This window comes from Gossypium raimondii, chromosome 12 (assembly GCF_025698545.1).
Source record: "Gossypium raimondii isolate GPD5lz chromosome 12, ASM2569854v1, whole genome shotgun sequence".
Classification (NCBI taxonomy): Eukaryota; Viridiplantae; Streptophyta; class Magnoliopsida; order Malvales; family Malvaceae; genus Gossypium; species Gossypium raimondii.
In genome coordinates, this window is record NC_068576.1 from 52,946,892 (window position 1) to 52,974,400 (window position 27,509).

The window sequence follows — 27,509 nt, forward strand, 5'->3', positions numbered from 1 at the left end:
TTCAATCTATTCCACTGCTGCCCAGGGAGATAGAATTACTGGCTTCAATGTACTCCACTGTAACCACAGGGAGGTAAAATTCACCATCTTTGATCTGCCCCACTACTGTTTAGGGAGACAATATTTGAAATCTTCAATCTATTCCGCTGCTGCCCAGGGAAGTAGAATTACTGGCTTCAATGTACTCCACTGTAACCACAGGGAGGTAAAATCTGTCATCTTTGATCTGCTCCACTACTGCTTAGGGAGACAAGATCTGAAATCTTCAATCTATTCCGCTGCTGTCCAGGGAAGTAGAATTACTGGCTTCAATGTACTCCACTGTAACCACAGGGAGGTAAAATCTACCATATTTGATCTGCCCTACTACTGTTTAGGGAGACAAGATCTGAAATCTTCAATCTATTTCGCTGCTGTCCAGGGAAGTAGAATTACTGGCTTCAATGTACTCCACTGTAACCACAATGAGGTAAAATTCACCGTCTTCAATCTGCTTCACTGTCTATGTAGGAAGGCAAGATCTGAAATCTTCAATCTATTCCGCTGCTGCCCAGGGAAGTAGAATTACTGGCTTCAATGTACTCCACTGTAACCACAAGGAGGTAAAATCTGCCATCTTTGATCTGCTCCACTACTGCTTAGGGAGGCAATATCTGAAATCTTCAATCTATTCCGTTGCTGCCCAGGAAAGTAGAATTACTAGCTTCAATGTACTCCACTGTAACCATAGGGAGGTAAAATCTGCCATCTTTGATCTGCCCTACTACTGTTTAGGGAGACAAGATCTGAAATCTTCAATCTATTCCACTGCTGTCCAGGGAAGTAGAATTACTGGCTTCAATGTACTCCACTGTAACCACAGGGAGGTAAAATCTGCCATCATCGATCTGCTCCGCTACTGCTTAGGGAGACAAGATCTGAAATCTTCAACCTGCTCCACTGTCTCCGAGGGAGGCGAGGTTGGTGTCTTCGATCTACTTCACTGTCGATGTAGGAAGACAATATCTGTTATCATCACTGATCTGTTCTCTGGGGAACATGACCTGTATAATGAACCTAATTATGCCTAGTGATTAGGATGTCATGATCATAATAAATCCAATACTCCTAACTAGGCATGTATGAATGACATTTGAATGAATGCAGAATGTCATAAAAATGATATTTTAACGCTTGAGTTATCAATACTCCAAGTTTATTAAGGTCTTATCGCTTAATGTACTATAGCGCCTTTATACTCGGCTGGTGAACCCAATAAGCACTTGACCAGATTGCCCCCCACTGTAAACCTTCACGTTTGATCCACTGGAATGCAAAAATTTATACCATCTTCCTTCGTTGTAACCCAAGAGTAAAAGATTTGACATTTTCTCAATCCTCCGTTATCACAATTCAAGGATACAGGATGTGAAACTTTTTGGTCCTTTACACCATTCCTAGGGTATTGTACCAAATGCTCATGCACAAATGAAGAAATCTTCTCCAAGAATAACTTCTTCTTATTATCCGGTGATCATTGCTTGCTTGTTCATTGAAGCTTTATCACCAACACGACATTTTTCCATTTTGTTCAATTAATACATTAGACAAGAAAATTCAAAGGGATAATCTTCATTTAGACTCTTCTTTATCAGATTTCCAACCTGGTGTGTTCTAAACAATAGTCCTGTTTGAGGTTCCTATATTATTTAGAAACTTCTAGAATAATATGCAAAACTTCCATTGTAAAAGTTTTATTAGTCTATTAATCATTATTCTAATGCCACATACTTGCAAAAATATCATAGATAAGAATAGAGTTGGCTCTGAGCATAGCTCGAAATGAATAAATTATCAAGGATAATAAATATGAATAACAAAGAAATTAATTTAGGAATGCGTATCTTGGCAATGGATGAAGTGTTCCAAGAATAGCAAAAATGGTATAAGGATTAGGTGCCCCAGACATCGCAGCTTGAACTTCTCTGTACAAACTTTCTAAAGACCATTCTGAGCTTAACATGTGTTTAAGAGATCTATAGTACTTTGTCGATGCCCCAAGATGTCGCTTACCCTTTCCTATTGATTCAGGTATAGCAAGACCACTGCATGCCCCGCTCTGATCAGTATTTGAGCTGCTCCGATAATCTCATGCCCCATTCCGATCAATATTTGAGCTGCCCTTTTTGGTTTTCAACTCAAATCTCCTTCGGTCTAAGGCGCCCTTTGCGGATTTTCACCTTAGCCTCTCCATTTTTACTTTTCATTTTTCATTTTCATCTTTTTATTTTTTCACATCACTCTTTTTTTTACTCAAACTTCCCTTTGCGGGTATTTACCTTGGTCCTCTCCTTCTTTAAGCAGAGAATTTCCTGACTAAATCTGGGTTTACAGGACTCTACAGGTTTATCATCCATCTCGCTCAAAATTAAAGCTTCTTTGGAAAAAAAACCTTCTCTATAATCATAAGGTTCCTCCCAATTTGGCATCCGTTTCCCTCCATAATTTTTTGTATATGGAGGATCTTCAACATTTGGTCACCCGCGTGGAATTCTCTAGGATGAACCTTTTGTTATAGGCTTGCATCATTCGTTTCTTGGTACATTTGACCATGATGAATAGTTTCTAGCCTTTTTCTTCAAGTAGATTTAACTAATCGTATCGGGATTGGATCTTCATCCTACTTCAGCTCAGTCAAAACCCGAAGAGAAAGAATTTCAACTTCAATGAAAAAATTGTGATAAACTGAAAAGAGTGGCATTGCCCCGGTAGAGTTTTCACTGTACCATTCATGATATTCACCTTGAACATACTACAAATTTCTGATATCGTGCTGTTGTTCAGATTGCAATAATATCGCTTAAACCGGGTACATCCTGGTATGACCTTGCGAAGGCATCTTTGAATGCTTGAAGTAACCCAACAACGTCTTGCTTTGTTTTTTTCGGTCATGCATGTTCCCTCAAGGTCATAGTTTCCATTATCTCCTCGTGAGGTAAAATTTTCTTCCTGCTCTACCATCCTTAATAAGTCCAGAAATAAGCTACGATCCATGTCATCTTCAAAGTTGTAAGATCCCTCCAAACACATGTCTCACTCAAAAGGAAATTCTAAATCTGTAGCAGTGTCATTCATGTCATTGATATTTGGGGACCCATATTGGGTACCAAAAAATATAAAAAAGAATGTATGAATAATATGAATGAACGAATGAATGATTTGGCAGGAGAAATCCAATAGAATGAAGAAAACGTAAAGACTAAAAGAACATTTGCTCAAAGATGATTGCAATAATGTATTCATTAAAATAATAATATTCAGACGTCAGCCTATTTCACAAAGAAATTCTTATTGCTTCTAGGCTAAAAGCAACAAGTGTGTTCTAAACATTACTCTAACAAACTCTAAATACTACAGGGTTTCTTCTGCAGTCCAATTACTTAGAACACTCTCAGGTTTACAAGGGCGAATATCTGACAAGGTCCCTTCTTCAGTTGTTTCTTCGTATATGTCACTGATGTGAACACCCCCAGCACCTCTTCATATATTGCATCCACCCTATTGTCAATCATGATTGGGAAGCGGATTTTTTTGCACTTGATGAGTTATCAAGCTTGACAACACCCATGTTGATGAGTTTTTCAACTAGCTTTTTGAAGGTAATGCAATTCTCGATTGAGTGCCCTGTAATTCCCGCATGGTAGTCACATTGTGTGTTCGCATCATACCACTTGGGATACGGAGGTTGTGGGGGTTTTATGTAGGAAGGAGAAACAACGTGTGCATCAAATAAACTTTGGTACAGCTCCTTATACGATATCGGAATTGGCGTGAACTGGAGCTTCTCAGTACCTGGTTTCTCTCCAGATTCCTGTCTCAATGAACTTTGTTGACTAGCAACCCCCTTTCCTGGATGACTAACAGCAAATGATTCAGAGTAACCCGTGTTGTTCACCTCATTTTCTCTTCTCCTTGGGACTAACCTCTTGTTACTCTCCTCTGCATCAATTTTCCCACTCCTTATAGCGCTCTCAATCATTTCACCATTCATGACTATGTCAGGAAAGCTTTTTGTGGCACTTCCTAACATATGTGTGATGAAAGGTGCTTTCAGGGTGTTAATGAATAGCATGGTCATTTCCTTTTCCAAGAGTGGTGGCTGAACTTGGACTGCGACCTCCCTCCATCTCTATGCATTTTGCCTGAAGTTTTCACTCGGCTTCTTCTCCATGTTTGAAGGGTGATTCTATCAGGAGTCATGTCTGTCACATGACTATACTGTTTCATGAACGATTGTGGCAGGTCCCTCCATGAACCAATCGTGGCACGACTCAACTGATTGTACCATTTGGATGCTGCCCCTACAAGGCTGTCTTGGAAACAGTGTATCAGGAGTTGGTCGTTGTTAACATATCCCGCCATTCGTCTGCAGAACATGGTGATGTGAGCTTCTGGGCAGCTTGTCCCATTGTACTTTTCAAATTCAAGCATCTTAAACTTATGAGGAAGTACTAAATCTGGTACTAAACTCAGCTCTTTTGCGTCAATGCCTCGATAACTCTCAGTGACCTCCATCGCCTTGAACTTCTCCTCGAGCCACCTACACCTTTCCTCTAACTGTTTCGGTAACTCCTCCTTCATTATTTCTTTCTCAACCACTTCATCAAAGTCAGGAATGACAGAGTTAACAGGATTATTTTCAGGATTAGAACCTGGCCCAGTTTGAAGGTTCAAATACCGGCCAAACCTAGCGAGGCATGATAGTGACAGTAGATTTACGCGGGTATTCAGCTTGGGCTCGCATATGTGGAGGGGTGAAACCTGGAGGGTAAAGAATTTCATCATTATTTCCCTCATCGACATTTGCCATGGGGCCCTTTCCTTTATCACTTCCCTTAGTTATCAGTTGGGTTAACTTTGCCACTATATCTTCTTGGGATTCTCGCATCTTCTCAGACATCTCTTGTTTCATCTTGTCTAACCGCTCCTGCATTTGTAGCTGAAGCCGGTCTTGCATCTCCTTCTGGTACTGTTCGAGCTTTTCTAATCTCTGATCCATATCTTTTGTCTTTGCTCGAGTGCCGTATCGGTGTTGGGTTAGTTGGTTGGATTCCAGGTTAACTGAGCAATGATTTTAGTTAATTAGGATCTTTGAATAATCTTTGATGCATATGATGTAATGAAATGCGAATGCATGAAATGAATGCATAAAGAGACGTTGATTCTGATTCAATTCCATTTAGAAAACCTTACTAGAGGACAAATTTCTTTACATAAAGCAGATATATATATATGGCTTTGCCCTAATACTCGAAGCAAAGACATCTTCTACTTTTTCATCTGGATATTAAGATAAACCTCGCGAACTTCCAAAGGATGTCACTGCTAGCTCCTTCTGCTTGATTCTGGTCGCAATCCGTTGTCTGCCTATCCTCGCAATGCTCATTAGCTTCTTTAAGAAATTTGGAATGTTAAAAGCTCTTAGACAATCATCTTGAATCCTCGGGCCCCGAAGTAAAGTCACGAATTCTTCCATCGCCCTTCTTGTATTTCTCGGAATATATTCAGGTTGCCGTACTATTTTCCATTTTATCAAGAAACCCGTTTTCTTATGATAGGCTTTCTAATCTAGTAATCGAGCCCGAATCAACATCTCTTTTCTAATATGCAAATGTAATGCAATCATGATGTCATGCAATCAAAACAAAATAAACCCAAGTCAGTATCACACCAAAAGATATAATCCAATACAAACATGAAATAGCAAGAGCATTTATTCAGGAATCCACTAGGGTTTGGTATAGCTCTACCTAGGGCAAGTTCCTAAAGCTCACTATATGAGGCTTAGTTTCTAGAGTAAGGGTACCCGAACCAGCAGATTCCTCGATCCTCACCCATTATAGGCTCATATGGATCGAGTTCAGTTCAGGGGAATACATTTCCCTATGGCTGCACGGAGATGAAAATCTCACGAACACATAGGTACGGATGTATCCCGGAAGCGGTCCACTACCCTGCACGGAGGTGAAAACCTCACGAAGGACTAGTTTCTCGCTCCCACTTAAAGGGGTTACACTGACCATACAATGCAAAATGCAAATACAGATCAACCACCTTGATTCAATCATGCAAATGATGAAAATCAATAAATGCAAAAGGAAATCGTGATTTAAAAAAAAAACTTTTGACTTTCGACAAAAAGACAAAGCATAATCAATTCATGGCTCGACTCTCAAATGTCCCCGATTAGATCGCCAAGTCGTCAAAACCGTTTTTGAAAACAAAAATTTAGTTGTCGACTTTAAAAACAAAAGCTGAGTCACCACCGATCCTTTATTAAGGTGTGATCGGCCCACCTTAAAAAGAATTTTGGTCTCGAAATTTGAGAAAGCAGTTAAAGTCGATTCACATACGAGGAAGGATTAGCACCTCGTAACGCCCAAAATTGGTACCAAATTGATTTTTTTTAATGCCTTGGTGTCGAAAATTTGAAAAGATTTTAAAAGGAAACTTTTTATTTCATGAACGAATTAAAATAATAAGACATTCTTATTTCAAAGAAATAAACACAATGTTTTTAAATCTTCAAAATACCCAAATATTGCCTTTTGCTTTTGAAAATTCTTATTTCGAGAAGAAAATGTCATGACCAGTAAGTTAGGACCCAACATTTTGAATTCCCGAGAATAAGCCTTTTTTTAAAATTTGCGAATTTATTGCAAAACAAATACTTGGCTTTCTAAATTCATCGAAAAATAATCGCAATCCAGTAAGTTAGGACACGATCTTTCTCGAGAATCATGAGTGCCAAATATTTTGGAAATTTGTAAAATATGATGATTTTAATGCTTTGACGTAACCAAAATACATTTTTTTTAGAAATTTTAATAATTTTTATTTTGTTACACATATCTCATTCATTATTTTATTTTTTATATGTATACTTATATATACTTGTTTTAATATGTGCATATACATGTTTTCAAAATTTATTTATGTATCATACTTATATTTTGAAAATACATATATGCATATAATTTAAAATTAAAATATTGATTTTATGTGATACATTAGCATTTTTCTACACTTTCTAAAGAAAATGTATTTTGGTTACGTCAAAGCATTAAAATCATCATATTTTACAAACATTGTGCCCTAACTCACTGGGTGTGGTGTTTTATTTCTTTGAAATAAGAATGTCTTATTATTTTAATTCGTTCATGAAATAAAAAGTTTTCTTTTAAAATATTTTCAAATTTTCGACACCAAGGCATTAAAAAATCAATTTAGTACCAATTTTAGGTGTTACGAGGGTGCTAATCCTTCCTCGTGCGTAACTGACTTCCGAACCTGTTTTCTCAAATTTCGTAGACCAAAATTATTTTTAAGGTGGGCCGATCACACCTTAATAAAGGATCGGTGGCGACTCCAGTTTTGTTTTTAAAGTCGACAACTAATTTTTTTATTTTCAAAAAACGATTTCAACAATATAATATACTTATCAAACTCTTAACCCACTTAAAATTTTAAAAAATACTTCATTAATAATATATCAAATAATTTTCCTTCAAATCAAAGTCAATAAAGTTCGGAGATTTTAATTAAATTTTCAAATCTAAATAAAAATTAACAATAGACCCCAGGCAGGGGGGGGGGGAGCATAGGTTAGTTGAAGTGGCACAGATAACAGCGAATAACTCAATGCCACTCGAAACCCAAAAAAAAAAAAAAACAACAGCAAAAGGTAGAGAATTGGGTGCTGCTCATTAGATTTGGTATTTGATGGGATGGGGAAAAGTGGGGACAACAATATCTCTACCCTATCTTCCTAACAGATTTCCCCACAATTCTGAGTACCAACCCCCCCCCCTCCAATCCCACATTTTATTTAGGTTTCTAGCTTAGGGTAGGGTACGCCTACACCATTCACCTAACCACCGGGTCTCCTTCCCTTTCTATAACTACACAATTAAAACTGTCGTAGTTGGGGTGTTAATGTCTTGTGTCATGCCCCTTGCAACTAACCAAAATTGGAAGTTTCAGCCAATTTATGTTTTTAATTTTATTTCCATCCCAAGCTTTACCTCTTAACAAACTCAATAATTTATCATGGAATTACATGTTGTCGTATTCCAAAAACAACACATTATCCAATATGATTTGGTTTTGTTGTAAGAGAGAGGAACAAGGGTAACGAAACAGAAAGTTGTTTTATGACCAACAAAGATAATAAAATAATGGTTCCTATTGCAAGAAAGCCCACCAAACCCAATTGCATTCCATGCCTAATAAACTAATACGACGACAGCAAAACAGCAATTTCTGCCGCCGCTTAAGACAAATTTGCTTGTCTTTTATGATCACAATGATTCTTAATTGATATAATTATTTTAAAATTTAAAAAAAAATTCTACTTCACCCTTCCATAATAGTAGAACACAGAACTCAAAATGCAGCCTATTTTTATGGCCCATTATTAAATATGACTGCCCCCACGTACTATCATCATCATTCATATAAAATCGTAGTGTGGACTCCTTTTTACTTTGCAAATGATGAGGATCCACATTTTTCACACTTCCATCATTTTTTTCTTTTAGAAATAGAACCTCCCATTTGGGTTTTATATTTCTATATCCACTTATATATGCTAGATTTCAATTTATGACACTTACTTTGTGGGAGACCAAAATAATATTTTTAGATAAAGTAATTCCTTTTGTAAGCAAATTATAGGTGTTTTCGTACATTTTGTCGTCTAAAATCGATTTTGTTTGAATTATAAAATTTCTCAAAATTCAGACATTGTTTAAATGTATGGAAAAGAAAGTTTACTTCCCCTTAAATCACTTGTCAGTAATTATATATATATATATATATATATTTTAAAATAAAATTTTAAATATAGAAAGCTTTGTGTAATTAAATAATTTAAATATATCCAACTTTAATATCCCACCTGAAGAAGATGTGATTGTAAATTATAAAGAGGCTTTAGATATACAAAGTAGGGATAGTAATGGAGCTGGGCGGAGACAAATATTACTAAATCTATCATTGTTTCACTCTATCACCCGCCCCACTCCATTATATATGTATAATCTTCAAAGCAATTACAATTAAATCCGCTTATTCCCGCCTCACTCCGCTTCAATTTAACATTTGTTACTTATTTTTATTTTTTTTAAAGCCAACTAAATATTTAAACGTAATTTTTCAAAAAAATATATTTAAACATAAAATATTTTTATTTTTATTCTAGTTTGTGTTTTTACATTTTTAACCTTTTAATAATTTATATATACAATGATATAATGGTAATTTCATATACTAGAGCGGGTTAGGTGGGGCAAAAAATTACCATAATTGCTCCATATTCACTAGCTAAAAGAAAAAATCCACATTGCCCCATCCTGCCTCACATCAACTTTTCAGAAGAAAAAATATGTTCTATTTGGATTGGATCGGTTCGAAATCCATAGGGTGATTCGGGTTTTGTTGTCCCTAATATGAAGGCCTGGAAAATATTTTTCATGATTGCATAACTAATCAAAAACGCATAGTGACTTATTTGACCCTCCATCTTTACAAAAATTCATTTTAGTCCATTTAATTTTTCGCTTTCAACCTTAAACTTGCAGTTTTTGTTAAATCACCCAAAAATAAATATCAAAGTTAACGTTCTTTTTAACTTCTCACATTGCATACATGTGGATTGCCATGTGGATAACACATCAACGTTTAATTAATTTTATAAAATCTAATTTTTTTCAAAAAATTATAAAAACTATTTTTGAGATTTAAAAATTATTAAAAAAATATAAAAAGTAAAAAATATTTTTTAAATTTTAAAAAATTAATTAAATGTTAATGTTTCATTCATGATGCAACCTACGTCTAAGCCACGCTAGTAAAGTTAGACCTGTCCATGGGCCGGGCCGGGCCTACAAAAAATTCAGCCCATTTACTAGGCCCGGCCCGAAATATGGGCCTGAGATTTTGCCCAGGCCCGGCCCAAAGAAAAATTATGGGCCCGAGCCTGGCTCGGCCCGGCCCGTTTTTAATTAAAATTAAAATTATTTTTTAATAAAATTAAAACTAATTGTTATTAAAATTAATTGTTAGTAAAATTATTAAATTATTAATTGTTAATTGTATTAATTGTTGTAATAAAATCTAACATTTAATTAATAAATTTATCAAATTATTAATTGTATTAATTGTATTAATTGTTGTAACAAAATCTAACATTTGATTAGTAAAACAAACTTGATGTTTTATTATTATTATTTTGTAACACTAGTCAAGGAAATGAAAGTAAATAAACTTAAAATAAAAACTATTATATTTTAAAATAAAAATATATATTTAATATTTTCGGGCCGGGCTCGGGCCAAAAAAATCTTGCCCGAGGCCCGGCCCATTTTTTAAATGGGCCTAAATTTTTACCCAATCTCATATTTCGGGCCTATATTTTTACCCAAACCCTCCCATATTTCGGGGTAATTTAACTAAAAATATAAGTTTAAAGGCTAAAAGTGATGAAAAATTAAATATAGGACTAAAATAACTTTTTATAAAGTTAGAAGACTAAAAATATGATTATATCATAAAAAAAAACTGTTCAATCTTTAAAAATTAAACTCAAAGTTAGAAGTCACACCAAAACTCAATCATTCTTAATATAAATACTATAAATAATAGATCATTTATTTTAACTTTAATATTAAATTTTCATGTTAATATGTCAGCAATGGCAAACCCAGGGCTGGCACAGGCTCGGCCTCCTAAATTAGAAATTTTTTATTTAAACCTCTTAAACTTTTAATGGTAAATTTACACTTTGGCCCTCCCCAAATGATAAAAATTTAATTTAATTTTTTACAAATGATAAAGATATAGGTTATTAAAATGGTAAAATTACATTTTTACTATCGTAAAAAATATAATTTAATTTTGATCTCCTAAAAAAATTCTGATTTTACCCAGTATTTTAGCTAATTAACAATTTTTTTCTAATTTCAAGTACAAATTAATTATTTGTTATTAATATCCTTTACTTAAATATTTTCATTGTTGACTTAATTTGGGATTTGATGAATTTTTCATTTTCCATTACTTAGTTATTTGTTGATACATTGAATAGGAGGTGAAGATAGGTGGTTCATTCTGTTTGGAATAAGATAGAGAGTTGTTTGATAAGATGACCAAATTAGAAGAGGAAGAGACTGTGAAGTCCGAAATTAGATGGTAAGTAGACTAATTCATGGGTTGGGCAATACACAAATTAAAAAAATGTTCAGGTCCACACTCAACCTAGCTTGACCCACTTAAAAAACCATGTCATTAATTTAAAAATAATAAAATAATATTTTATATTAACATGTATATATCTTACAACTAAAATTTTAAAATATTTAATTAAAAATCGAGTTAAGTTGGTCGACCTGAGAGAAAAAAGTATTTGTTCAAGCTTGGCCCAATTTGGGTCGGGCTAGTAGTCCATAGGCCAAGTTGTCTAGTGCCATAAGATTAGGTAGAATGGCGCTATAACATGTCTTGGTCTTCTTGAGTAGGACATGGTAGTTAAGATTCGGTGCGGCAGTTAATGAGTGATTTTGCTTAATAGGAAAATTGCAAAATGGGCGATCTTACAAGAGGTTTTTCCGAGGGTTTATACATATTGACAACCGGCTTGGTTGTCCAGGCCATTATAGAGGGGTGTAACAATCTTGTATATTTTTATTGGGTCCCTATTTTATATTAAAAGTATAATTATCAAAATAATATATTTAAAGCTAACAAGTTTTATTGCTAAAAATATGTCATAAAATTTTTGTATTTAACATAAAATATTTAATTATAAAAGTTAAAATTTGAAAATAAAAAAATTAAAAATTAAAAATTAAAAATAAAATTACAATAACTAAATTTCAAAATTTCAAGAAATAATGAAAATTTAATCATTCCTATTTGATCAATCTTTGCAAATGCGAGACAGGGGAGGGGGTTATTTTGCCGAATTTTAATAAACCCGGGTGATGGATGTTTGTTGTAAGAGAGGCCTGGACATATGGAAAGAGGGGACCATATGATTGAGACACGTCAGCAACCTAACAATTTGATCCCAGCCGGATTAGAGCGTGTGAACTGCACGTGCCTCTCATGCGTGATGTCCCACTTTCTCTCTCTTCCATTCATCTCATAAATTGCGGCTAATTGTTTAGGAACAAACAATGCGGTCCCCGTTTCGGACCCAACTTTCCCCTTCTCTTTTCTATTTGGTTTCGGTGGAATTTTTAATTTTTTAATCCTTTATTATAATTTCTCTCATTCCATTCTTTATTTTAATACGCATTTGTTTTAATGACATGTAATTTTTTTTTTACAATTTTTAAAATTTATAGTAGATTGAGTTTTAACTCAATTGGTATCAACATTGCTACCAATATAAGAGAATGTGGGTTATTCGCCCTAATTATCTAAACTATATTCATATGGTGTTTTTCATTAATTTATCGAGTCGAGCAATCATCGTTTATATTATATTTTATGTGTACTATATGGATATTAATTTTAGTGTTATGTTATCCAAGTGAAGGAATAAAAATGATAAAAGGCTTACAATTAAGCCAATGAAGACATAAGGTATAAGTATAAGATGTTGATCAATTAAGTAAAATATGGAAATTGAAACCTAGCGTCTTGGAGAAAGAAAAACCAAAAGATTCTAGAATATATAGTTGAGTTAAAAGTTAATAGCCTGAAATTTTATTCTTCCTTTTGTAAGGACCATCTTAGTATTTTCTCACAAAAATAAATATTTAGATTAATTCAACTAAAATATTTACTTAAAAGCCGATTTTTAATAAAATAATGATGTTTTTCTCATTTGCTATTTTTGTATAAAGCACTTAAATGAAACAACTAAAATGAGATGTGGAACCCAGACTTACTTTATCACTCCACCCATAATTCAATTATTGGTTTCTTTTTATATCAATTTAATGTTAACATTAGATTAAGGCCGCAAAATTTAGTAAATGTTTAATTGCTATAAATCTTTTACTTTGACTTGATTATATATAAATCGAGATATACATGGGCGTAACTACTCTAAAATTGAGAATCTTTAAAATTTTAAAATTTTAAATTAATAAATGTAAAATTATACTTTATCCCTATTAAAAATGATAAATTTTTGATTTAATTTTTTTAAAATTACAATTTAATTTCAGACTTTTTCTTTCCGTCCCTGGAAACATCCATTTTTAAACTCAACTTATAACATTAAAATTTTCAATATTAGCTTACCAAATACGAATCTATTAACCCAATTAATACATTTGTCCGGGGTTTCTCTTCTTCTCTTTTTTCAGCAAAGGCAAATTAAGTGTGGGTCAGTAGGGTAGGGCTAGCTTTCTTTCCATCCCTAACTCCACGATCATCAACATGAGAAGCTAAATTCAAAAAAAGAAGAAGAAAAGTCAAAATCGTATATAATGGACCTGACACGAAGTGAATTGAAATAATTTGCCAAAAATGTCAATCCATTTATATAACAAAGTTTGGAGTACGTACGTTTAAATTTATTGCCTTTTTCAAAAACCTTACCGTAAAAAGCACACAGGATCCTGCAAGATCTAACCTCCTGAAAAAATAATTAATTCTGAAGATTTTGATGTCAAAGACAATGAAAAGCAAATATCAATTATGTAATCACCTAAATAGCTAATCTTTAGACTTATAATTTCTCCATTGACAAACTCCTCCTTGCATTCATTTTTTGATACTTCTTTGCCTTCTATAGCTAATAGCTATAAAATACCCTCAACATTTGTTCACATTTTCCTAGAAATTTAACCCACTAAAGAAGGAAAACATAATAATTGTGACACGAAGAAGATGATATATATCATATATCACAAATTTGGATGTTAATTAAGTATGAATTTACAACAATTTCATCAGCAGTACTGCTAGTAGAACATCGAAGAAGGTGAAGAGGCGCGAGGATGAACCATCGGCTCGGAAGGTGACGTTGTGAATAGATGGTTGATGGAGTTTATTTGTCGATAAATAAAAGCATGAAGCGTACAATTGTTATCAAATTTTGCAAAAAAAAATTAATTGTAGTGTTGTATATAATAAGATCTGAAAATCGTCTTAATCAATCAAATTTATGGACATTGTGAATGATTATTTTTTGTTGTGTTTATAAGTGGTATCTAACTTGTTTTGTCTCAAATTGACATTTTTATTAGTTCAATCTTAGTCTTAAATCTATTAGAAAGACACGACCACATAGAAAGAAGAATGACAAAGTATGATTTTCATTATATAAATATTTAAAAATAGAGAAAACTAGTTCAACCAATTTTTAGCTTGGTTCAACTCTTATCTCTAGATTGATTCTTCAGTCCAACCGTCTAGTTCAGTCTGATTCTGAGAACACTAGTTTTGATCGATGAATGGATTTTTTCAATTCCATTAGGTCAAGCAAGTAGGCGGCGAAGTTCGAAAACAGAATTAAGCGTCCGTGTCTTGACCTCAAGAGCGCCAATTTCAAGTATAGAAAAGAGAGAGAGAGAGAGAAATGATGTAAAAGAAAATAAAAGAATCATAAATCATATTTTAAAGTTTATATGATGTGGCGGTCTGTTATTAGTTGAAAATTGTTAGTGGATATAACTGTTTGGTTTAAAATGAGTAAGTGAATGGTAGGGTTGTTTAAATAAAGTGTAAAAATGGTAGGGTTATTTAGTAGATTAGCTAAATTTGAGTTTTCATGTGTTATTGTGTTACCCATATTTAAGAAAATAGAAGTTGAATATTTTATTTAAAAAGCTAATAACATGGTCATTGAGTCAAAATTCATATTCACCCATTATTATTGTTTGCACAAATAAGACGACAGTAAGGCATATAGGAAAGCAACATGGAGTTAAGAAGCGTAGGTGATAGAGAAAAAGTGGAAGACTTTTGTCTCAAACACAGCACAAAATCAACTGCACATTTTGAAAGCTGATGTTGAAATTTTCGTTATGACCAAGACCCCAAATTTATTTTTATTATTATCATCTAATTTCTCAGGGTCAATTAATTCTATGCATCTTCAAGATTTATAGGTAGTTATCAGTCTTTATCTCACTTTGTCCCAACTCCTATATTGAATTTCATTGATGGATGGGTAGCTTTTTGGAATTTAAATTAATACCAACAACGACCTTAGATTACAGTTGTTATTAGATTTGGTAAGAAACTAAGCTAATTTCCAAGGTGGGAATGCGGAAAGTGAGCGAGTCTTGGCTTAATTTCTGCTCCCAATATTTATACAACTTTTATTAATATTGGATTGCAACTTTATAGGGTAAGGCTTTTTCTTCTCTTATTTTATTTTTCTAAATAATATGATCGGATTTTATTTTCTTCACGAGAGCGGAATATATTTTATTTCTTTGATGCGCTAAAACAAATAACTTTTAAATCAATAATCATGATTCATGATAACGTGAGAGTTGGAAATTTATTTTGGTATTCTATTACTCCTATGTCTGGATTAACAATAGCTAAAGAAAAGAAAGACAGAGAAGGTAAATGAAAAGAACGTATTACCTCATTGGGTTAAATTTAACAAAATGAAAATAAAATATTGGTACATAAAATTATGTAATAATTTTTGGGATTTACTACCGAAATAATGCGATATCTAAACTATCAATTCATGTATTATTATAACATCTAGAATTAACATCATTAATAAAAGTTAAATTCGCACATGAATTTTTTCCTTAAAATATACAATTTTTCTTATTTTGGTACCTAAACTTTTTTTGAATCAAATTAGTACCTAAAGTTTCATTTTATTAATCGATTCATTTCATTACTATTAAAAAACCCATTATTGTTTAAAAAATTAGATGAAATGTGACCAATTAGAACGTCCCATGTGGCATTCTTTGACTTTGACTGATGCTGACTTAATAGTATTTTCAAGTTTTATATTAGAAAATTATTTTAAAATTTAAAACTATATATATTTTTATATTTTGAGAAAATATTTTAAAATTTTAAAAGTTTTAATACATAAATTTTATATTCTTTTTATTTTCATAATTAAATTAATTTTTTCAAATTTTATTATACTTTTTTAAAATATTCTTTAAATTATTGCAAAGCTTATATATATATTTGACAAAAAAATCTAAATTTTATTTTACAAGGAAATGAGAAAAAAGCAGGGGCGGCCTCGTGATACAACTTTTTGTTTTTAACCCTTTTTTACACACACCCGCTTCTCTCTTACTTACATCCAGCAAAGATTTCTTCCCTCTCCCTCTATATATTTCTTGTGCAGAGAGCTCCCTCTCTCTCTCTCTCTCTCTTTCTTTCTCTAACAGAATTTAAATCTCCTCTTCTTATAAATACCCACTTTTTCTTTCCTTTTTTTTTTTAATCTTGCTTCATTTAAAGGGTGTGAGGAGTATCAAAGGAAGAACATTGGGAGAGAGGGGAGACAAGAGGAAAGGAAGTGTTGGCCGTTTTGGTTGTCTTCCTTGTTGAGTGTTGTTGTTTCTTTCTTCTTTGCTTACATGGTGCGAGTCATAGAGAGAAGAAATAAGATTAAAAAGACGGGGAAATAGATAATATTTATAGACAGATAGATAGCATAAAAAACAATAGACAATGTCGGCTTACAGAGACAAAGATCCCCGTATTCATGGCATCCAATCCAAGATTCGTGTTGTCCCCAATTTCCCAAAACCAGGTTCCTCTGTTCCTTCTTTCCTCTTTTTTTTTTTTAAGTTTTGCAAGATTAAAAAAGAAAAGAAAAAGGTTTCTTAGATTGGTTGCGGTGCGGTGCGTTTAACTTATTTTTTTGTCTCACGCTACAGTATCTCTATAGTATTTAATCTCACCGCTACCACTATTTTTACACTAATTGCTAACTGCAGTAAAACGTACCGTCCATCCAAACTCACACTTAATCTCTTTGTTCTGTCATGTACTCCAGTTTTCGTTTTTGTTGCCTTGAAAGTTTTGTAAAATGGATTATGATTTAAAACCCAGATTTTTACAGCCTTTGGAATAATATAAACGACCATAAAGACTGAACTTGTATTGATTGATACGGCTTTTCTGCCCAATTCAAGTTGGGACCGTGTCATTTTGAAAGAAAATTGCATGATTTATCTAAACCAGTTCCATGTTTTTTGTTGACGTTAGATTGTGAATTTGGTATCATGTATGGTGGAAATGGCAGGTATTATGTTTCAAGACATAACTACTCTTTTACTGGATCCTAAAGCATTCAAGGATACAGTGGATTTGTTCGTTGAGAGATACAAAGGGAAGAACATTTCAGTTGTTGCAGGTAAAAACCAAAGTGAGATAAGGGGAGAAAACCTTTTTATAAAAATGGAAGGTCCTTTTTTTTTTTTCCCTGAAACTATTATGGTTTTTGATGTGCCAGAGATTTGATTCATAGCTTTTCAAGAACTGTTTTTTATGGCTGTTTGATTAGCATCAAAGAAGGTGGGGTCCATGGTTATGAGAAAGTAAGCTTCTGTAGAAACAGGGGTAAAAGGGATATGCCCCCTTCAAATTGCATAAGTTTCTGGTTATCTTTTTTAATGCCGTTTCACGGAGTTTGGAATGGAAGTGACTCTCTTTTTTTCCCTTTAAATTTCATTTCTCGTTTGACTACCACCCCTTGTTAGTGGGAGGAGCCATTGATTGCTCCCTCTCACTCTCTTTTGCCCACACACATTCTTGTTGTGGCCATGTGCTTGGATCCTACTTGGCTTGATGGTGGTTGGTGATGGATGCCCACCTTTCTTGAGGTGGACAGGATGATGTAAATTCCCAGCCGCCTTTTTCTTATAATTTTTAGCCTTAATTATACAACCATAAGGTGATTATCACTGCTGAATGATTGATGCATTTGTTGCTTATAGAAATACTAGTTGTTTTCCTCCATTTTCCCTTTCATTGCTGGCTTTGGTTAGCTTCTACATTGCTGGATGAAACGATAATTTGCTGTTTCTTTTTTCCTCATGCCTTGTCACTTTGACACACTACTAGGGAAGTGAAAAAGGGTTTTGATAATCCTATCATTGATAGTGGTGCCTTGGTCTTTTTAATAAGAAAAGAATCATTTATTATTTGTGTGTGCTTTGTCTTATTGCATGTACATTATAATTTGTCTCTGTGTGTGGTAACGTAGGCATGGGTTGTCTTCTTGTGTTAATGGAACCTATATGGAAAATGGCGGCGTTTCCCTCACAAGATAAGGATAACACGTTTTCACCATTCTTGTTAATGTTGTCCAATAGGTTTGGTCAGTTCCTAGGGGTCTGATTTTGTCATACTAGAACAAGGGTGTATATTGTATTAGACTGCCTTTGGAAATTCAAGCCCATTTTCGTCAGACTGAAATCTTATCTGATTATGCAATGAACTGTCAATCAACTACCAATTTCTTTGCCAATGGTCGCGCATTGATCATGTTTATGCTTCTTGTGGTTGGTTCGATTTCTACATGTCACGTTTAAGTAATTCATGCTAGCCTTGGCCTGCTCTTCTTGTTTAGTTGGCTTTTCATCTGGTTAGAGGTTGAGGAGGAGAATCTAACTTTTACTTAGAATACCCAAGTTCGTTTCTATTTTATGTGAATCGGAGAAGGAATGGGGGATGAATTTGGAGCAATACTTGCTATTTAATTCAACTCAAAAATATTTTACAAGGTTTTTGGAGGGGTGGCAGGGGGGTTATATACCACTTGTAATAGGCTTAATATATAGATTGGCCCTTGATCTTGGCAATTTTTTTCACATTCTTTTAGATCATATTGGTCCCTAAGGTTGGCATCTGCTACACAGTTGTTTTTTTTTTAAGAATTTGTTGATGTGGACAAGGGGGATTCATCTTTAACCATTCTTAAAACTAAAAAGCTTTAAAATTTTGAAAAAATTTTGAATATATAAAAATAAAAATGAAAACAATAAATTAAGTTAATATTTAACATTTAAAAGCTTACTCTTTAAATATTCAACTTTAAAAAATAAAATAACTTTTAAAATCTAAAGATATTTAATAAATAAAAATTAAAAATATACAAAAAATGAATAAAACAAAAGATAATGAAAATTTGATAGGTGTTGACCGAACTTAACTGGGCTTGACCAATGTCAACCGGTCAATTTTGTTTCTTTAATGTTTAAAATATTTTTAATTTTATATTTTACTGTTTCTTCTAATTTACTACAAATTTAACCAAAATTTTTATTTTTAAACCTTTTTTGAAATGTTAACTAAATTTGTTAATTTTATTTTCAATTTATATACCTATTTTTTTAAAAGTTTTATAATTTATATATTTCTTTTATTTTTTAACAAAATTTTAAGGTTTTTTGCAAAAAATTTAAGAATGATTAAAGATGAATACATGTGTGATCCCCTTATTTCTCCACATCTCGCCCCCATATTTGTCCACATAAACAAGTTCATCAAAAGCAACTTGTGTTAGTGTAGAGACCAATTTGTGTAACGGATGCCAACCTTGGGACCAATATGATCCAAAAAAAAAGTTTACGGGCCAATGTGAGAAAAGTTGTTAAGTTCAGGGGCCAATCTATATATTATGCCTTAAAAAACTAATGGTGTTAACCATAGGGACCGATTTGTGCAATGGATGCCAACCTTAGGGACTAATGTGATCCAAACAAAAGATTAGGGGTCAATTTGAGAAAATTTGCCAAGTTTAGGGGCCAATCTATATATCAAGCCTTTGATATCAATCATTAATCTTCTATCACTGCATTTGTGTCTTGTTTTGTTTTCCCTCTAGCATATGTTGGACTTACAGATTATAATAAGAAAGCTTGAATCTCAGGTATAGAAGCTCGGGGTTTTATCTTCGGTACTCCCATTGCATTGGAAATTGGAGCAAAGTTTGTTCCCTTAAGAAAACCGAACAAGTTGCCTGGTAATATTTCCTACCGTGCAGATATGCACAAGAATCTTTTATACTTTATATATATATATATATATATATATATATATATATCATGCTTGTATAATCAGAAATTTGTCTGGTTATCTGATGTAACCGGAGAATTCTGGTAACACATTTCATTCTACTTTTATCTATTTTATTGTTATAATAGAAAATTCAAGCTTAGTGATAAAAATTGCACCACAGTCAGTATTTAACGATGAACTAAGGTTGATGATTAGTCAGGGTGATCACTTGTGCATGTTTGTCAGAGTTGTCTCTAATGTGATAACTATATTTTCTGTTGATTGCCTGTGCTTTTCGTACATATTCATAATTTTCTGAGTACATTATTTATCTTATCACTTGATATTCTCAAAGATTGAGTAGTATATTTTTTTATGTTCATACCATTCGGATTTATTAAATTCTCGAGGTTAACTTGTCTGTTTTTTTTTTCCTTCAAAATATACAATGTTTTTAGGTAAAGTTATTTCAGAAGAGTATGAACTGGAATATGGAAGGGATTGTCTGGAGATGCATCTTGGAGCTGTTGAACCCGGTGAGCGGGCTTTGGTTGTTGATGACTTGATAGCAACTGGAGGCACTCTTTGTGCTGCTATGAAGTTACTGGGTAAATCTTACAAACTCTTAACACAAACAGCATATTGTTATTAAAAGCCGAATGCATTTTGAGTATAACTAAATGGCAATGGTATTACAAGAAAAGCTGCCTGAAGATGTTTCTTACTGCATTTCACATTTGTATTTGCACTGTTAATAAGATGCGCATAACATGGCATTCGGTTCGGTAGGTCAGTGAGTTCAGAGAGGTGTCTCGGCCAAAAGGAAGTAGCAGCAGGCTATGTGACATTTAGTTTGAGTTGTGTTATACCGTGATTATATTTCGCTGGGAAACAAAAATTAATTCTTGTGTGATCTTCATTGACATTGATTATCATATTCTCAAAGACGGCATTCGTCTTCTCCTGATTTTACTGAATCTTTTCACTATAAATGTGGTAATCTTCAGAACGCGCTGGAGCAGAGGTAGTTGAATGTGCATGTGTTATCGAGTTGCCAGATTTAAAGGTGTGTATTTAACTTCCAATCTTAGCTGCATCTTGTATATTGTGCTCATAAAAGCATGCACTTTGTGAACGCAAAGGAATTTTCATTTTCTGTATATATCATCATCCATATACATAGATGTTTGGGTATATTTGGTTTAGGCCTTAATTAGCAAAATATTGTGATTAACATATTTGTAGGGTCGAGAACGCTTGAATGGCAAGCCATTGTATGTACTTCTGGAGTCCTATTGAGCCTATCCGACGAAACGGTGCGCTAGCATAACAAGATGTACATTAGAGCTCCATGGATATCTACTTGCACCTGGAATCTTTATTTTTATTATTATTACTATTATTTATTCTCAACCCTCATTAGTGAAAGATTGATAAAATCTTGGTGATGGAGAAAGGGCTGTTGATTCATGCAAAGACCATATCAACTAGCAGCAGATAATCATTGGAATTCATGGAAAGGGCTATTTAGGATTATTCTCATTTATTTCTTTTTTTTTTAATTTAAGGAATAAAATATATAAACCCTGAATATATTGTTGTCTTGATAAGACGTGTGGATGGACCCTTTCTAGTTTCTACAAACAGAGCTTCCCCCCATTGTCGTCCCTGAAATCGTGTCTCATAACAACAGTAGCTTTCTTATACGTGCATATGTCTGCTGAAACAAACAATGCGGGATTTGTCCAATCTTCAGGGCAGGAGATGCTTTTAGATTGCGTCATTTAGGAATGGTTGTCACTGTCGAGGAAGAGTTCAATATCGCTGTCATTGAAGGTCATATGTATAAAACAATGGTCTAAAAAAACCATATGTATATTCCAAAAATGCAAATGTCGGTTGCATCTTTCCTTAATTTAAGATACAGATGGCAAAGGTTAAGACAAAAGAGAAGAGGGAGGTTCTCAAGTGCTCCTATCAATTGTGGAGATTGGTGCCCTTACGTTTTCCTTTCCATTAGAATGTCACCGTCGGCTGGCGATTGCAGTGTTTTCAAATTTTAGGAACATTAACATTATCGTATTTGGCATGTTATAATGCAAGTAACGTTATTCTGAATCTCACCTTAAACGTATATCTTAATGTATTGCAATTTTTTATTTTTTCTTTGTAACAGCCTTCAAATATTCCGAAAACTTGGGAACTCCTCCTATAAAAAAAGGCCACATTTCAAAAAATATCTGCATCAGCAACCAACTTGGCGCCTACGTGGAAATAACTTAGTTTTAATTAAAGAAAAACAACTATCCAGTTTAACGAGCGAGAACTTTTTACCTAGCGAGGAAAACTAAACAACAGTTCAGTCACCCCTAAATCCCTCGGAACCCAAAAACCGGCTGGCCATTTTCTTCCATGAAATCTGAACATTGTTAAAAAGAAGAATCAAAACCCATTGTTATTTCTACCTAAACATCCACAGATGTCGCCATTTTGTGTCTACAAATCTCCAAATAATTTGGATTCCACCATCAAGAGAATTTCACTAACCCCAAATCCTACGGTCACTTCTTATACCCCTTTTGAAGTAGCTAAAGAATGGAGTGAAGTGGGGGAAGGGAAGGGGGAAATGGTTCTGGGAAGCGTTGAGGAAAAAGAATGTTTTTAAGTAATAGGATTTGATCTGATAAAAGAGTTAAGAGACAGAGAAGAGAGGGGATAAAGAAATGAGAGGAGACAAAAAAGGATAATGCAAATTGCAAAATTAAAAATCATTTTAACTGTAGAGGAGAATAAACAAAAACTTTTATTTTAATTCATATTTTCCATGTCAGCCCCACATTGTTTACTAACTTAGAAGAAATCACAATACGGTTATTTTAGTTAATGGAATGATAATTTAACGAAGTAGAAACAAATTAAGTATAAATGTGGGAAAAGTAATATAGTTTGTTGAGCATTAAACCTTTATTTAACATAAATAAATGTAAAAAAAAAAAGTGCAAACAATATAAAATAAAATTTTAACTTATCATAATTATTGATGAGGTAAGTAAAAGTTGCGCACACTTGTTGATTAGAAAAAATAAAAATTAGTGCTCCAATTAATTCAACTATTATTCTAAAATCATTAAAATTGGATGGATGCAAAATTAAATAAAATTAATTAAAAAGTTATTTGAATCAAATTTAAATGCTTATGTTTGTATTATTGCTTATTTGTGTTAATAATAATAATATTCTATTTTAAAAAATTAGATTAAAAACAGATGATTAGATTGGTTTAACTATTACTACGAGTTTGGCCACATTGATGTCAGTTTTTTAATTATTAATAATTTATACAATGAAAATATAAAAAAGTTAAAAACATGGAGTGAAACAAGCGAATGTGGAAAGTGAAATTAAATTAAGAGTAGTTCTGAATCTTATATCCGCTGCCTGGAAGATGAATCACCTTTGACGCTGGATTTCTCCTCCCCATTGCTTGACTTCTTGTTAATCATTCAGATAATATCAAACATAGAGCCAAAAATAACTATTTTTTCTATTAATGATTCAAACATTGGAATGTAGTTCGATAATTTAAATATGATACTGGCTTCAATCAAACTCATAATTATGAATTATCGCCTAAATTGACATCAAATTCATTATACTGAATGGTAATGGTATTCAGACGTTAAATTGGGTTAATTAATTAAGTACAAAAGAAAAAGCAAAAGCAAGAGGGTTAGGTACCTGAATTAATTAGCATTTATCAACCCAATTCTTTTTTCTTTTCCAGAATAATAATCGACCCAAAAAGAAGATAAAAATTGTGTTGATAAATGCAATAAAGACGATGCACCCTCCCTCACACAAAAAATAATAATTTTAACCAACATTTAAATCCTCTTTCTTTCTTTCTTTTTTTTTTAAAAAAAACAAAGTATTTTTACAATTTGTAGATAATAAGAAAGCAAGGCAACACTGCACGTGGATCAAACACCAGCAACTCGCCGTTGTCTCCACTCACTGAGTCACACCCCACTCGCCCCTCCAGCAACGTCTCGTACCCCAACCCTACCCGCTTCGAGACTCGACCAGCAATAACCCGGCAAACCAACATCGCCTTCCTCCCCATCCCACCTCCCGCCCTCTCGTGAGCCCCGCCGCTACCGGAATACGTGCAAATCGCAGCACCTTTCCCGCCGGAAAACAGCCACTTTTCGTTCATTCCGCAGCTCCCTGCAGTGGGACCCAAGCAATGGAACCGCATTACCTCGTTACCGTCGGCTACGCACCTCGCATTTTCCTCGTCGGCAGAAGCCGGGCCACCCGAGCCCGAGCTGGACCGAGTTTTCACAGTCTCTCGGTACTCCTCGAACCTGCTCACCGTCCTTGGTCCATTTTGAACTTTAAAAATCATCTCGATCCGACCCGTGAAAGCCTTGGGGCTCCAACTCGTATGGAAAATAATCTCCACGACATTCCTCGAAGGGTGACCCTCAGGCAGTTCGGTCAGTGCAGGCAGGACAGGGTCAGGGTTCCTAACGGCACGGGAAGGCATTGAACTACTCCGGCGAGGTCGAGGCGGAGGCGGAGTACTATTCAAATCGGATTCGGGTTTACTGCTGGACCTCGAAAGCAGTTTGGGGTTGGGTTTGGTGTCCGATTTCTTGGGTTTTTTCTTGGCCGTTTGGATGACATCCTTGATGCTCTGAGAACTTCGTGTACAACTGGTACTAGGGATCAAATACTTAGGGCTGGGGTGATAAACATCTTCATATGCTCTCGATTTGCATTGCAAAGATTTGACCCACCCGCTCGCCATTCTCGGGTCCTTTATTTTTTTTGTTAGCCAAAGAAAAAATATCGCTCTCCTTTTCTCTTTTGTTCTCTCTCTAACGCTTTGCTCTCATTTTTGTTTGCTTTTTCTTTGTAGTTTGTGGGTTTTTTTTTTTGGGGGGGGGGGTTTGAGAGTGAGGGAAAAGAGTGGAAAGGAAAGGAGATGGCGGGATATTAATGGAGGAGCTGTGTCTTGAAGGGGTGGAAAGCGGAAATGACGAAAATGTCCTTATGGAACTTCATTACCCACGTGGATTCTGTCTTACAAATTGTTGGCTTTGGTTCCAAGGACAAAATATTCATTAATGAAAGAAAGCAATGTAACAATAGAAAAGTTATTATTTTCCTTCCTCTAGGAAAGTTTGGTACCCACAATTTAAAAAAAAATTATTTAAGAGATGCTTTAACAACATTGCAGAGTTTTTTTTTACCATTAAGGAATGAAATAATGTCAGGGTTGATTTTGGGGGGTTAAAGATATTGAGTGCTGGTAGCTAGCATTAGCAAATGGTCTACCACTACTACTTGTTAAAGTTTGCAAACTTATCTCTATCTTTATTCTTTATATCCATCGTAAAAAGGTGCATAGTGAATAATATGCTGTCTAAGCCTTAAGTTTGTCAATGAACAATGAACAGAGTGAAAGTTCCTTTTTTTTTTTCTTTTCTAAATGTTATGCTTTATTACATAAAATGATTAAATATTAAGTCTTCTTTTTTCTTTTATAGAAAGCTTCGTTTTTCTTTTTTTGTTGAGAGAAATGAAAATGCTCCTTCAAATCCAAGAAACATTAATTAATAATTCGACTTTATTTTTATACAGAAATTCTTGGTGAGCTTGCTGTTTCAATGAAACAGAAAACCAGTAGACCTTGGCTTTCACTTGTATTGTGATACACATACTGATGAGTAAGCCAATAAAAAACAGCGGATGAAACTCCCTCTTGTTCCCATTCTTACATGACTTCTAACCTACTGGATTTCTTTGCCATGATCCAACTGTATATATAAATTACATACAAAACCCAGAATTATTTTCTTAAGATTCCATTAAATATAGTGTTTTTGAAAAAGGAAATATGGGAGAGAGGGGCCAAATTCAAAGGGTTTGGAATCTTTTTATAGAAGTTTGAACTTTGAAGAGAGAGAGAAAAAAACAGATGGAATGAATAGAAAAAAGCAAACTAGGAAAGAATAGAAAGAGAATGGAAACTGGCAGAGATTAAAAAAAAAAAGCATCTTGGAAAAGCACTGAAATTCAAACTTATAAAACGACAACCCCTTTTTTCTTCTTTTACCACATTTTTTTAAAATTCTTCTCTTGGTACACACAATTTGGTGCTTGCCCCCTTGGGATAATAGACTCTTAGTTATGAAGGGAGGGGACAACATTGAGATTTGCATATATTTTAATCCTCTTACCTAGTAAATGGAGAGAAATCATGATTGAATATTGATGTGGATGAAATGGCAAGAAAAATTTGAATGCATATATGGATTAAGGAGTGATTAGGTTGATAAGAACAAAGTGAATATTAATTAGAGGGAGGTTAATAAAAAGGAGTGCATGCATGGTAAATATAAGGTCGGGGGGAGTTGGGTTAGGAGGGTGTGGGTGGAGTTTTGCCAGCCTTTGCCTCCACGCCTACAGAATCTTACCTATTTTTCAAGCTCCGGGAACTGCGTTAGATCTTGGCGTGCTTCCTTTCAGACACCCTTCTTCTATGTGTGTTTTTGAGTTCTTTTTATCTTTCATTTTCGGTATTTGGAAGGTATAATGGTATGGATTAAATTCGAAATTGAGTCGAATTAAATCTCATTTCAAGAGGCAAACTCTGTTAGCCTAACCATCTTTCTTAGATTCACAAATCTTAAAATTCTAAATAAAAATTGAATGGATTAACTTGGGTTTCTACTTCCTTATCATTTTCAATCAACTTCATAAAATACAAAGAAGTATTACTGGTTAGGAGATGAAGGCCGAGAAGGAAGTTATTTGATATCAAATTAAAATTTAATACCTAATTTACAGATTTTATATAAAAAAAATGGAAGATGATAAAGAAACCAATACAATTGATAAATAAAAAAAAGGGGCATGGTGGAGTGCGACGACGAGTCAAAATATAAGGCGATTAATTATTAATGTTAATGAGAATACAAAATAGATGGAGATGGGAGTGAGACCAGAAACCTGAAATTAAGAGCATGTTTGGTTGGGTGTATTGGCTCAGTGAGCCCCACTTAATACCCCTTTAATCCATTGTTTGGTTCAGTGTATTGTTATTACAGGTCTAATCCATTACAGACCTAATCCCCAAAATCCACCGATTTCTATTCCGGATGAAAAGCTCTGTTTTGCTGCGTATTAAGTTCTCCCCATTTCTTCTACCCTGTTTTACCCTCCTAATTGCTTCTTCGATTTTTCGATTCCATAACTTTTCCTTCCTTTCGCCGCCACAACCGCTTTTTCTTCATCACTCATTAGCGATCGCTTCTTCTTCTTCATCCGCTCGACCATTCTTTTGTTTCATGGTGGTAACCGCTGATTCTCAACTTATTGGCTCTCCAACAATGGGAACAAAGACTCCAAACTTAGCCACTTTACCTAAATGATATTCGGTGAAAGTTATTTGGTTCTCTTAAAGGCGTCATAAGCGGCAACGATATTCGTTTCAATGC

The 27,509-nt window shown here is 34.0% G+C and overlaps 2 protein-coding genes across 2 annotated transcripts; one reads left to right on the plus strand and one right to left on the minus strand.

Moving 5' to 3' along the window:
- Positions 1 to 16,291: 16,291 nt before the first annotated feature.
- On the plus strand, positions 16,292 to 22,124 carry LOC105765128 (adenine phosphoribosyltransferase 4). The gene is made up of 6 exons (XM_012584080.2): positions 16,292 to 16,747; positions 17,243 to 17,353; positions 19,874 to 19,966; positions 20,460 to 20,609; positions 21,009 to 21,067; positions 21,247 to 22,124. Exons 1-6 carry the CDS (start codon positions 16,666 to 16,668, stop codon positions 21,298 to 21,300), a joined length of 549 nt encoding a protein of 182 aa, XP_012439534.1. The 5' UTR covers positions 16,292 to 16,665; the 3' UTR covers positions 21,301 to 22,124.
- Positions 22,125 to 23,807: 1,683 nt separating this feature from the next.
- LOC105765127 (hypothetical protein) lies at positions 23,808 to 24,977 on the minus strand. Its single transcript, XM_012584079.2, has one exon. It carries the CDS (start codon positions 24,812 to 24,814, stop codon positions 23,936 to 23,938), a length of 879 nt encoding a protein of 292 aa, XP_012439533.1. The 5' UTR covers positions 24,815 to 24,977; the 3' UTR covers positions 23,808 to 23,935.
- Between the last annotated feature and the right edge of the window lie 2,532 nt (positions 24,978 to 27,509).

Excerpts from the sequence above, each read along its gene's own strand:
- LOC105765128 (XM_012584080.2), top strand. The coding sequence starts at position 16,666 with ATGTCGGCTTACAGAGACAAAGATCCCCGTATTCATGGCATCCAATCC. Across the intron at positions 20,610-21,008 it reads TGCTGCTATGAAGTTACTGG|AACGCGCTGGAGCAGAGGTA; the intron begins GTAAATCTTACA and ends GGTAATCTTCAG. Across the intron at positions 21,068-21,246 it reads TCGAGTTGCCAGATTTAAAG|GGTCGAGAACGCTTGAATGG; the intron begins GTGTGTATTTAA and ends ACATATTTGTAG.
- LOC105765127 (XM_012584079.2), bottom strand. The coding sequence starts at position 24,814 with ATGGCGAGCGGGTGGGTCAAATCTTTGCAATGCAAATCGAGAGCATAT.